General features: G+C 42.9%; 1 protein-coding gene across 3 annotated transcripts in view; it reads left to right on the top strand.

Annotated features, from left to right (window-relative positions):
• Positions 1-13,472, top strand: part of LOC142579173 (polycystin-2-like) — a 75,948-nt gene that overhangs the window by 51,108 nt on the left and 11,368 nt on the right. For all 3 annotated transcript variants that reach the window (XM_075689131.1, XM_075689142.1, XM_075689149.1), the window contains exons 12-15: positions 4,490-4,620; positions 6,785-7,018; positions 9,617-9,764; positions 11,993-12,097. In XM_075689131.1, the coding sequence (XP_075545246.1) occupies positions 4,490-4,620; positions 6,785-7,018; positions 9,617-9,764; positions 11,993-12,097 (618 nt within the window). The remainder of the gene's footprint in view (positions 1-4,489; positions 4,621-6,784; positions 7,019-9,616; positions 9,765-11,992; positions 12,098-13,472) is intronic.

Here is a 13,472-nt window from a genome sequence, read left to right as displayed (position 1 = left end):
GCAGTACTGTGGCCTCCTAGATCAGGCAGGTGTTGCGGAGGATTGCACTACACGATGTTGAGGTCATGTTGTCTAAAGCTCAGTGGAATGATAGGGGAAGCACAGCAAATATAGTTCAGTAGTATGGGAAGATGGTGCGCCACAGGTTCTAGCGTAGCTTGAACAACAAGGAGGAGAGAGGCAGGAGAATGTGGCAGTAACAGCATTTGAGTGCCAATAACTTTGTTCATAGGGGGCACATTCAAAACCTTTATGTTGGAAAAGATTCACAAAGAAATGCTGTTTAATGACGTGCAAGTTCCACTTCTCTCAGAAAAAGCATTGCAGGGCTCCTGTATTGCTGCCATTCTTTTGTGATAGTTGCATTTCTTGGTCCCAGCCAAGTTAAGTAATCTGTAATGTCGAATCTTCTAAAAAAAAGGAAGCGATAATAAGGAACAAAGGCACTGGCAATGACTGCTGCAAGCAAGGGCTTGATATTAAGGTTTAAGAAAGCTTCTGTTTCATTTTTGTGCTTAGTGTGTTTGTTAACACTGTAGTCATTCACAAGCAAAGATTGAAGGAAATGCTTCTTCCTATAAAAATTTGCTTCGCTTACTCTCCTTCCCTTTGTGCTCAAAGAAGAGTCCGTGTATGTCTCATGCAGACATGGAGACATGGCTTGCCTCTGCAGTGAATAACAAGCACACCTCTATCAGGCATGTATAGCCAGAAGAGTAGGAAGGATAGTAGCTGGTGGCGCAGATGATAAGATTTGCTCCACAAAAGAATGTTCAAAGTGCTGATAACTGTTGCAGCATCAAGTAGAGCTTGTGAAGAGACCATGCCCAGACATGCTGCTATGCTCGTGGACAACTTTCTGTGACAATGAAGGAATAGCTACAGGGTGGAGCTTGTGCACATGTATAAGTACAGTAGAATTTCGTTGATAAGATCACGTTACGCACAATTTCGTGGTGCCGATGCTTGCGATAGAGAACACAAAAAGATACCCAATACAGTTACCCTCATTTTTTACCGGTTCATACATTCGCTGAAAACACAATCTTTCATGACCAATGTTCAGTACATCACCAAACTGCAATCGTATGATACGTCTTCCTGCCGCTAGATCACATTTAAAAGAGAAAATGGGCGAGGCGTGCACGATCAAGAAGAGTAGGTACGTGCCGCGGCGGCTTCACTGCATTACTCGCCCGCCCGTCTCTTGTGAAAACGTCCACATGCATTCAGTTTCTTATTCCGGTACCAGCAAATCCCCTCCCGGGTCGTCGCACGCCGCATTCACAGCTATCGCCACCGATCCTATATTGCAGCAAGCATATTCAGCTATGTTTCACAGCACGTTGAGCCGTTAGAAGTGTACTGTGCGCTTTTAATAAGCCATAACCCAAATGCACCATCGTTTCCTGCTGCAGACTGCATTCGTATGACACGTTTTCCAGCAGCTAGATTCCGTGTAAACAAGAAAAGGTGCAAGGCATGCGCGGTCAAAAACAGTAGCCACCTACCGCATTAGCTTCCCTGCAATACTTGCCCACCCGTCTCATGTGGAAACGCCAATGCGCACTCAGTTTCTTATTCCGGTACCAGCAGCAAATCTCCTCATTCGTCGTCGCACGCCGCATTCACAGCTATCACCGCTAACCCTATTGGGATAAACATCTTCACCTATCTGTTCTACATTCACGTGGGGCATTGTGCCATTGGAAGCTTACTGCACACTTTTAGTAGAAGATAACCTAAACATGCCACCATTCCCTGCTGCAGGCGGCGCAATTTGAGCAGCACTTTCGCTCTGGCGGCGTCCGGCGTTGCCTACCATCTCGATTTCTTTCCAGTTTCCTGATGCTGTCTGAAAACGCCACACAATAGGAAAACAAAACAACACGTCTCAGGCCACCAGAGCCTCACCACTTTAATGCATGTTGACATCTCGTGCCGTAACATTTTACGCAATACTTCGCATTATGCAGATGTCAACTACAGTCGAGTCTGTCAAATGTTTTAGTTACTTCGGATCGTATGTTTCCTGGTTAGTACGTCTTTTTGGATATTTTTTTCCCCATGACGTATGAATGAAGTTCTGCTGTATTCTAGCAGCACTTGACAGCGTTCTTGGTTTCTTGGAACAGACACTGAGTCAGAGTAACGTCCATGTGCTATGGTTTTGCGTTTGCCCAAACGGAAGAAAAAATGCGGAAAAAAAAGTCAGATTTAAACCTAAGTGGTGTATTCTGCCTTATTTTTCCTGTTGTAATTAAGACGTTTATGTTTTCCCTACCCTGGCCTAAGGTAGTGTGGATAAGAATGTGGGACTATATTCAGGAGTGCACTTACTTGCACGTCCTTTGCCTCCATATAGCTTCCCCTTCCTCGCTACAGATAGTCGTCTGTGAGTTTAGCCTGGCGTGACGCTTAGCACCGAATAGGTTACAAACATATGCACACACAGAGGCAGTACACAGTGCTGGGCTGTGTGTCTTGAAAGAGGTAAGGAGTGCAATGAAAGCTTCTTTCTCGTATTTGCCCAACCCAACAACTTCCCAGAGAGAAATCCGGTGATTCTTGCTGGGGAATTGAAATGTGCCTTTGCCTAAGTACTATGGAGGACGATGCATTTTGCTTCGCTTAATGGATGCCTAAACTAGCGTCCAAACGAGAGCATTGTGGCTGGTAGAGTCTGTAATGGCATAGTGTCACTTTTTTGTCGTCACTGTGTGGCCCACGTCACTGAGGCGCAGATAACATAAGTTTTTACCGCTTTGCACTGTGTCTTCGGTGCTCTGCCAGTAGCACAGTAATCAGCAGCAGATGAGCACGCTCTGTGTACGTGCCACCCAGCCATGAACAAGAACTTCAGTATAACCTGCAGTTGAATATCTAAGGCTAAAAATTTTTGCAATAACAGCGTGTTACCTGCCATGGTTGCTTAGTGGCTATGGTGTTGGGCAGCTAAGCACGAGGTTGTGGGAACGAATACCGGCCATGGTGGCCGCATTTTAATGGGGGCAAAATGTGAGAACTCCCATGTACTTAGATTTAGGTGCATGTTAAAGAACCCTAGGTGATCTAAACTTCCGGAGTCCCCACTACGGCGTGCCTCATAATCAGAAAAGTGGTTTTGGCATATAAAACCCCATAATTTAATTTTTTTAACAGCGTGTCATTATTAATCGGTCTGCGGTCACTAAAGCGGCATATACCTAAGTCCCCCCCACCTCTTCATTTTGCTCCCCTTGACAAGAATCCTCCGTGTCAGGTCTGGCAGTGAAGCACAGGAAAAGAACATCTACTGCGGAAGTCAAAAGGGAAAATGATATAACAATGCAAAAACAGAAAAAGGAAGTAAAACAAGTTTATAGAACATGCAATACGAACAGAGAACCTCCCTGTCACGAGTGCAATGCTTCCGTAGTGTTTATACACTGTTGCATAGTGCAGCTCGGCTAGGGCCAAACTGAGCAAAGCCCATCCTTCTCGGTGGTGTAGTTCAGTAGTACATAGGGAAATGCAGATTTCGAGAAGCAAATCTGCACAGATGACTCTCGCACAACTCATGCATACGTGCAATGGTCACGCAAATGTGAGACAGAAGGTGTCATAGGAGTGTGCTTCTGCAGGGGTATTCTGTAAGAGTCCACCTTGTGGACTGCTCATTTCAACCACGGCTGATTGGCTGAAGCATCACGAGCAAGGAGGAAACTGGCTGGGAGCACCTGTCTCCTTCTCGCTAGTACAGCGCCTGCCAATCAGCAGTGGCCGAAATGGACAGTTCACCTGGTGAGCTCTTACAGAATAGCCCCCCCCCCCCAAATCTACCAGCAGAGGAAATACATGACAGGTCACTCTAGTAATTAAATGGGAACAAAAATGTGTGCACATGCTGGGAGATGGTAAATAAGCAGATTACCTGGTCATAGTTGTAGATTTTCCTAAATTTACCAATGTGACATCTATTTGCTGTTTATTTTTCATGGTATCTCGGCACTTCTTTCCTTAACATGAAGGTTCCGCTGCACATCAGATTATTCTGGGTTAATGACAAGATGATTTCTCTGGTGGAAGTCTTTTGGTAGTCAACTCGAAAACTTTCATGTTAAAGGCGTTTACCCGCTGATTCATCATTCAGGGAATTCAGCACATAATGTTATGTGGTGCACGTGTGGAGGTTGACGAACGTTATTTGTTCATTTGTGCATTGATGCTTGTCACTGAAACTGTTTGCATGTTGCTGTAGTGATAAACTTATTCACTTCTCTTTTTATTACATGTCTGTCTCACATTCATCTAGCTTGTGCTGTACGCTGAGTTTACAAATGCACACCTGCTTAATACATGTGTGTTAGCAATAGAACAGTAATGTACTCGGTTAATATTAGATTCTAAAGTGTAATCTTAGACTGTCTCACTTTTCTTTTCCTGAAATTATCTATTTGTTTGCATCATGTTACATTGTCAGTTTAAATGCTTTGCATTTTGTTTCCAGGGCTACAACAACATTCTTGGCAAGTTGGGCAAGCGTGATCAAATTGTGGACATTCAGAATGCACTCAAAATGGCAGACACCAACCATGACAACAAACTGACCTTTGATGAAGTCCGCAAGACACTCAAAGCGTAAGCCATTGTCTACTTGGGAAGTAGATAGGCTGGCAATCTGGGTTGCCTTCTTGAAGATAAAAAGTCATTAAATGATAATGGGAATTTTAACTAGGTAATTATACACTTACACAAAATGGTGTGAAATTTGGCTAGTTTGGCTTTGTCTCAAATGACAGGCATCTTGTACAAAAATTGGGCAAGCGCAATATTTGGAAAAGGAAAGCAACACATCACTTTCAAATAAAGCTATGATAACAGCTAGTGGTGAGTTAAGCCTCTGGTCCAAGGAGTTCAGTGTACAAATTGTCTAACCAATCACGGTAATAGAACATGTGATGTTGTACCTGTGTCACGTAGCTCATATAGCATCAGTAAAGTAGCAAGTGGATACGGAGACTGACTAGCTGGTTTAAGGATGCTTTTGCAGGAACTAACCTAATCAAGTCTCTTCAGCAGAACATATATACCAATATGTGTGCTGACCAAATTCGTGAAATCTCTACACCTTTACATTTAACATCAAGTAAGCTGATGTACAAGCTGCAATAGGACATTGTTCATACGTTTTGGTAAAATATGCGAGAAGAAATATAATAGCCGGGAAAACGTATGACCTGCAGTCATAAAAAAAATTGGCGGACTCTACAGTATTGACGTCTACGTAATGTGAAGCATTGTGCGAATTATTGCAGCAAGAAACGAGACGCCGACGCGCACTGAGCTAGTGGGGCCCAAGTGGCCCAAAGCATGCATTGTTGATTATGCGGATTCGGCAAGCTTATGTTTGCACTCCTCGAATTTGTCCTGGATCAGCAGCTTCTTCGGGCGGGGCATTTTGGCGGGAAGTTTTAACCTGCTCATTTGGCAAAAATTGTTGCAGCACATGGTGCTGACGTGCATCGAGCTGATGAGGCCCAAGTGACTCAAGACACACTTTGTTGTTTTCCTATTGCGTAGTGTTTTAAGACAGCAATGAAGGGAAACCGAAACAAAATTGAGCCGGTGGGCAGTGCTGAAATACGATGCCGCTAGAGTGAAACCTGATGCTCGCTTCATGCCACCTGCAGCAGGTAACAGTGGTGCATTTGGTTTATCGCATATTAAAAGCATGCAGTATGCTTCCAACGGCACTATGCCACATGCTCGGTGAAACAGATGGGCGAAGGTGCTTATCGCAATAGGTTTGGTGGCGATAGCTGTGAATACAATGTGTGACGAACTGATAGGAGATTTGCTGGTGCAGGAAGAGGACTGAGTGAGTGCCAGCATTTTCACGTGACATGGGTGTACTGTGGGGAAGCCGTCGGGGTGGGTGCCTTTTTGTGTTCACATGGAATCTGGTGGCTGGAAAACATATCATGCAATCGCAGTTTGTTGATTTACTGAATGTTGGGGCCGAAAGATTGGGTTTGCCGAAAACGGGGGGGGGGGGGGGGGGAGGTTATTCACCACTAAAAGAGAAGTGCAACTGTATTGGGTCATTTTTTGTGTTCTTGATCACGAATGTTGGTGCCAGGAAATCGTATAAAACGGGATCGTATCCACGAGTTTCTACAGCACCATATTTTTCAAATCCTAAGCACCTTCTATCTCAGGACAAAAGAGAAAGAAAAAAGCTTTTTCATGAACATAAGCACCTTTCTGTCCTCTAGTGTTGGCTATTAGTGCTTGATCCAATGTCACATGGTGACATATTACAGGCTTGTTGGAACAGGACAGTTTATTATGGAATACTGGTAAACAATTGAAACTTGAGAAATGGCACAAATAACTCTGTGCCAAGTGACAGTGCCAGTCATCTCCCTTTAGATAAGTGTGGGGATGGCAAGCGAAGGAGGATTTACCTAGCCAGCCATGAATTTTCTTATGTTTGAAATGACATTGAGCTGTCTTACTGGAGTTTGTCTATGACAACATTATGTTCCTTGACCGGGCGTCACAACATTAGTTTATTTGCTTGAAATCTAAGCACTCTCCTTCACTCTGACCATTGTTGACTCAGTTAAAAGAAAATGCACTCACCATAATTACTTTACCTGTGAGAAGGCTGCATCTGTGAAATTGGTCCTCTAGTTTGAAAGAAAACGAAAAGGTAAAATCCGATGTGAGAACAGGTGTATGTTTATGTATGTTTCTTGCCCTGCTCTCGTTACTGAAACTGAATATTGTCTAAATGCAGACAAAACTTCAGCGATATGGAGATTGAGATGCTGTTCTCCAAATATGATGTGGACGGCAACCGTGAGCTGAATGAGCAAGAAACAAAGGAGATGATGGCGCACCTTGAGGGACAGAAGGTTCTGCTTGACGAAGAGATTCAGCGTGAAAAGACCTCTGGCAATGACAGTGCTGGTGGTGGAGGTGGCAACGGTGGTGGTGGTGATGGGGGCGTCTCTTCTGACGAGTTTAACATGTAAGTATTGAGCATTATGCATTCCATTTGTTCTCAAGAGTAGTAGCAGTAGCAGAAATTGAGAAACCAAGTGATTGCAGAGAGGAAGAGGCACTATATATTGCACCCCTTTAGGGCGCATGGCTCAGCACCTGGGGAGAGGGAAGAAGGGCATGTAGAGCATAAAAAGGAAGAAGAAAAATGGTTGTCACTGTTGCAGAACTCGCGGCTGGCAGCAGCAGGCAGGTGGGACATTTAGAGCTTAGACACCCGTTCTGTGTCCTCCAGGAAACGAATGAGGTGCCTGAAGGCAATGCTCTGGCTGGGGAAGAGAAGTTATGACACCAAATCTACAGGAAGGCCCAGGCATTGAAACAGTGCGGAAAGAGAAGCCCTTTTCATGGAGTAAGAGAGGCAGGAGCATAGCACGGGCTCAATTTTCTTTGTCACACCACATGATGAACAAGAGGGAGATGGAGCAAGGCCCTTGTTTTATCTAGTAATTTATTGTTTTCCAGTAGAGAAAAAGCCAAAGGAAATAGAAAGGCAATGGGAATCCTAACTATCTCACTTTTCAGTGGACACCTGAACTGTCTCATGGCCATGGAGGAGATGCAGGGTAAAAAAAATGCAGAAAGGACAGAGCAGTTAAAGTTACAATAAATGATGTAAAGACAGGCAATAGGTCAAACTATAAATTATACTAAAGCAATATAGTTTGTTCTCAATAGTTTGTCACTACATAGTTGGTCCATGACTGGAGAAACATTAGTTCACAATTTCTTTGTGATCTTTTCACGATCACAAAGGGATCGTGAAAATATCAGCGAATGCATACAGCCTTAATTTCAGTAGCCCAGGCCAAAATAACGCCACGGCCATAGGGCCATGGCGCACACCCATATGGGCTGGACCCGAACCATTGTGACCTATCGTGGAGGGCTAATGGCCGATTTGGAATAAAAAGAGATTGGAACAGTTCTACATTACACCGGCCCTGGTCCCATGCGCTTACATCTCCATCCATCTTTCATTTCCTCTGCACCTTGCCCAATCTATGATAACATGCATTTGCTGTCTATTCACAATGTGGTACACCGATTCCCATGCAGTTTTTATTGCATTTTCTCAAGCTCTGTGAAGTTTGATTTAGGGAGGTCGTCAGCATTTCTAGTGATAAATGAAATTTTAGCAGTTAAGTGGTAGAGAGCACTTTAGATGGAGTATGCTGTTGAAAGAAAGGAAGACATGATGCATAACTTTTAAATTAATTCAGCTCTTGTCGTGTGGCAGTCTCATTCCTTTTCACATAATGCACTTTTGCATAGTTGTGGGCTGAATCCTCTTTTGAGAGTGTTAACTACAATAATTGGAGCCGTTTAGTACATAACATGTTGTGTAAAAATTCTTAGCTCTAGTGTCTTTGTAGCTTTCTATGCGTGCCAGTAAAATTGACTTTCATTCTTTCATCCATAATTTCCTTAAAGCAAAATATTGTTCTGTCTGTCTCTGGATTTTCTGTTTTCAAACTCATTGAATAGTAGAGAAATTTGCAGACCTTGCTGTGTTCTTCCTGTGTGATCACTAGCTTTAGAACTAGCTTTAATGAAAGCTGGGTGCCATGCTTCTACTTTTCTTCTCTCGTCTTTGGTCTACATTGGAGACTTTACCAGAGGTATCACACAAGTCTACAAAAGTTTGCACAGACTTTGAGAATGCTCTCCACCGGCTACTTTGAGAAGGCCTTTGTGGTGTCCATTCGTTCTAACAAGGCCAATTAAAAATTTTGGCGATTAATTTTGGATTTTACCACACAATCTTTAGGGTGCTGACCAGTATGCCACTATGCACACTAGCTCTACTCAGTTCCTTTGAAAGTTTAGTTCTGATGTGTCTTCTCTTCTGCCTGTGGTGATCATTTCATTATTGCTCAACGGGCATAGATGAATGCTTAACAGCTGACACTGCCACATGAACATGCATTGTATGTGCGACATGGCACCAACATAGTAGTAAAGCCAGACAGGAAAAGATAGGATGCGACTGGTTTAGGGATGGATGAGATGTCACAGCGCAGGTGGTCTTAAAAAATGATCTAAAACGTGTGCTCAACTGCTTCACCACAACGTCGACAAAGCATCAGCACTTCATCAATGTTATCAACGACACAGAAGTTAAACAAAGCTCCCAGAACAAAGCAAACAGGAGCCAAAAAAGTTGAAGGCAAAGTGATGTGTAGGGCAAGAAAGGGGGAAAGAAGCAAAAGCTGTTGTTCTCCACACATACATGCAGTGCCTGACAATGATGCACAGCTTCTTTCTGGGCTGCTTCAAATGTTTTGTGCAACTTATGGTACATACGAAACACTATGATTCCTACGTACTGCATGTGGGTTATTTCTGTGCTAGCTGTTGCTGTCGGCGCTTCTCTTTTGACAAAACTTCAACATTTTTTACATACCTGTATGTCATCAACTTGTGACAGCTCAGAGGCTATTTTTGACAGCAGTCAAGCAGTGAAAAGGGTGATGTAAGGTTGTTAACATAGTAGATTTTTATAATTGCATTGCATGTGATCTCTATTTCTTTGACGCTTGATGTATGTCCATGTTGTGTGCAGTCTGACCCGGCGTGTGGATCGCATGGAGCACTCCATTGGTAGCATCGTGTCCAAGATTGACGCGGTACTGGTCAAAATGGAAGCTATGGAGAAAGCCAAAGCCAATCGGCGAGACACTATGAGCAAGATCCTTGACACCATTTCAGAGGTCAGATAGACCCCTTTGACTCTTCTTCCGATTGTGAACAGATGCCACTTGCACGTAAATTGATGCCCCAAGCATATTAAAAAGCAAGTCTTATGATGCAGCCAAAATGAGATTAACATTGTAGTTCTTGCAATAGAATAGTTGATGTAGCTTAAAGCAAACTGCACTATGTCTGCTGGCCAGTGGATGGCATCAGCATGAATGTGGCAACATGCTCAAAAGCCTTTTCTCTTTTACTTGTGCCCTTATGCTACTCCGACTGGTGTCATTATGCTCATTGTCTTACTTACTGTATGCAAGTGTAGCCCTACAAGGGCTATAGCAGGAGAGTCAAGCAGGATTCTTGTAGCAAAGCAGTAAGAATCAAGAGAAAAGGGAATCTGTGAATAGAAAAAGCACAGTAAAAAGAAGGGATGGGAACAAAGTCAAAAAGACACAGAGGTGACCTTGTGCTACTTATAGATTGCCAACTCGCCCAAAGATTAAACCTAACGAAATTTCATTTAGAGAGATGGGAAACCTCTTTATACTGAAGTTCAAGGGTGAGCCAAAATGACTTCATTAAAACCATTACTTCGTCGGAACTGTTGTCTGCTCTCATAGCCAACATTGCTTACCAGAGTAAGGGAAGCTACAACTGAGTAAACTGAACCTGTTGTAGCAGTCCGCTGCACACCACTGAAGGACCATGAAAGAAAGAAGAAAAAAGAAAAGAGTGCACATGTGTTAATTCATAATTCTAAATTGTGATACATGCTCTTCCTGACTGAGTCGCCACGATAAACTGCTGCATACGTGCAGTCAAGTCAATGTGCGGCTCGTTGCTTTGTGTCCTGCTCTTACATTCTAGCGGCTGATGACTCGGATTGTCAATGTTTCATGACTGTGCCGACCAGGATGCTGCAATCCTCTGATTTCCTACTGAACTTATCATTGGATGCAAGCAGATGTTGCTAGTGACAACGAAAAAGCAAAATTTTTAACTGGCCTCTAGTGATGACCATTGTATGAGATCAGGGGCTTCCAGCACTCTATTGGCACATTCACAAAATGCTGATGAGCTGAGTCATGGCCATAAAATATGACACAAAGGATGCAAACCCCTTAACTGTGCATGTGGAGCAGTTTATCGCAGCCATGGTTAGCTGTTAGACTACAAAGTATTACACTGCAAGCCGCATGCTTGGCTGTTTGTATTTCGTTCCATGATCTGGCATGATGGTGCACGACATTCAACCATGGTGCAGCATGTCGTGTGCACAGAGTGTGGTAGTCAGTGGTGTCAGTGGGGAGGCAGTAGCGGTGGAGTGTGGGAGTAAAAAGAGTAGAGCGCATAAGTAATGTTTTAGCTAGCTTGAAACTGCAGCATCAAGCGAGTAATTAGCAATGTCATGTGCTGCTTGATTTTGGACCTAATTAGCGTGAACCTATCAGCGAGTCTTAGTTATATATTAAAGAAAGGTTCATTATGCCTATTAGTAGAACTTTTTTGCTTTGTTATAATGGGAATTGAAATGCGTGACTTTCCATGAGAAATTCAACGGTAGTTACAATTACTTTGTTATATGGATCCATTAGTTCATTGTAATCCATGTTATTGTAATGAGGTTTCACTACATGATGAGCAAGAAGGCTGGATAACACTGCAGTCAAAGCTGAACTGCTTTGCTGCAATGTTCTCTGGCACGGTGCCTACTGTCTGTGTCTGCTGTCATTGTAGTGGTGCCCAATAATTTGCCTTGAATGTGCCTATTCGACATTCGACAGCATGGGAATGCATATTTTACTACTGCTCCAATTACATCCAGATGTTCCATGGGACATAGATCAGATAGTGTTATGTAGGGCAGGATCACTCAAAAAGATGGCTAGTGACACAACACATGTTGCTGTACAGAGACCCAAAAAATGTAACTGTTGAACCTTTTCGCCTGTGCACTTATGAACTGTTGACTCACAGAACAGCCATCATTGCTTAGCACTACACATGTGAGATAAATCCCATCATTGTGAGTCATGTTACAATATGTGAAGTCTGGAATCTTGTTTTCCCAAGTATATTTGGCATGTGATCCAGATTATTCAAATCTTGAATGCCTTCTGTTTATAATCGTGCCATGTGCTTGCTGGCTTGCAGAAGTGAGATCACAGACAGAGAAATAGAAAAGTTGTCTCCTGGTATGGTAGTTGATGAAATGTTGTTGTGATTTTATTGTTTGCCAATGCAGAATGAGGGTTTGGATGAGAAGGGCAAGCGTCAGCAGATGGAGAAACTGGTTCGCGAGGAGCTTCAGCATTGGGATTCTGATGCCTCATTGCACACTCCACGGAGGGTGAGTGTTTCCTTCGTGATATGAAGCAATGATAGTGTACAGCAGTTCCCTTTTTGCATTTCTTTTTCTTATGATAATGTGATAAAATGCTTTCCTCTAGTAGCCATGGCATTATGTATTACATAGCTTCCAACATACTGCAGTAGGACCTTGCTAATACATTCTTTGCTAATTATTTTTGCCAGAAATTAATGTCAATAAACTCCACTCCTCATGAAACTAACAGCATTTTCATGATTTTTCACACGAATGTAGATGTCATATTTTTGTGCGTATAGCCTGCACCAAATACTACAAAAATTTAACCGTAAAGTCAGAATGTGGATCATATGCTAATTTGACCTTGAGGTGTGGCTTCACATCAGCGCTGGGCGTGCTGCCGTGAAGTCGCATCTCATGACAAAATTCGCCGGCATCTAAAGTTTCGTTATCTCCTAGGGAACCCCACTCCTATGTGTTGAAGCTTCCCTTTCCCTCTTTCATGTTTGCCCATTCTCCATGTATTTTCGGATCGTCATTTTGCGTCTTTGCTGTTTTAGCATTTGGCGAATAGTGCACGTGGTGCAGGTGAGTCAGAACTAGAATTACTTGAGATGCACTCTACGAGAGTCCTTTACCATGTAGCAGAATATTATCAGCATTGCAAAGAGGTGGGGAACAGAGCTGCTAGCCGAAGATATGACATGGAAGAGCTACACATCCGTGAGATTGTTATTATAAAGATTTGAGTGTCGTTGTGTGCTGTTATTTCTGGTAGTTGTATGCACGGATTATTTTTGTTTCCTTTCAGGGCGTTATAAATGAGGGTGTGAGTTAAATGAGGATGCGGCTATCCATGGAAAAATACGGCGAAAATTGTGATATACAGGGGTTCAGACTTTCAGCTGAGTTTATTTTATAGCCATTGTGACATACATCAGCATAAGTTTAAACGCAAACAAGAAAAAAAAACTAATGTGAACACCTCTTATGAGGTGTTCATATTCAAATTCCAATTACATTTGGAATGTAATGCACAATCACTCCTTAGCCAGTTTCTAAGCATGGTGCAGTCCCAAGTATACAATTTGGAGCCTAAATTAAGCCAAGGCTACAAACACAAGCAAACCTGCAAGCACAGCAACGCAGTCTAGTAGGGTAGTCTTCAACTTTTTTGTGTTTGAGTTCATGCTGACATAGCACATAATGGAAAGGTACAAAGATATCAATGGTAAGATACTTTACAAAAAAAAAAAAACTGTGAAAGTGAAGTGTGTAAAACAGAAAAGCAGAAAATACGAAAGAGGCAGCACTATAGGAAACAATAACCACATGCGTCATTCTGTTTGACGACGCAGCCCTTGCGGAATAATCCTATTTTTATTTTTTTGCCGTA

Source organism: Dermacentor variabilis, chromosome 1, assembly GCF_050947875.1.
Source record: "Dermacentor variabilis isolate Ectoservices chromosome 1, ASM5094787v1, whole genome shotgun sequence".
Lineage (NCBI taxonomy): Eukaryota > Metazoa > Arthropoda > Arachnida > Ixodida > Ixodidae > Dermacentor > Dermacentor variabilis.
The sequence above is the reverse complement of the archived record's forward strand: the minus strand, read 5'-3'. Positions and strand labels throughout refer to the sequence as shown.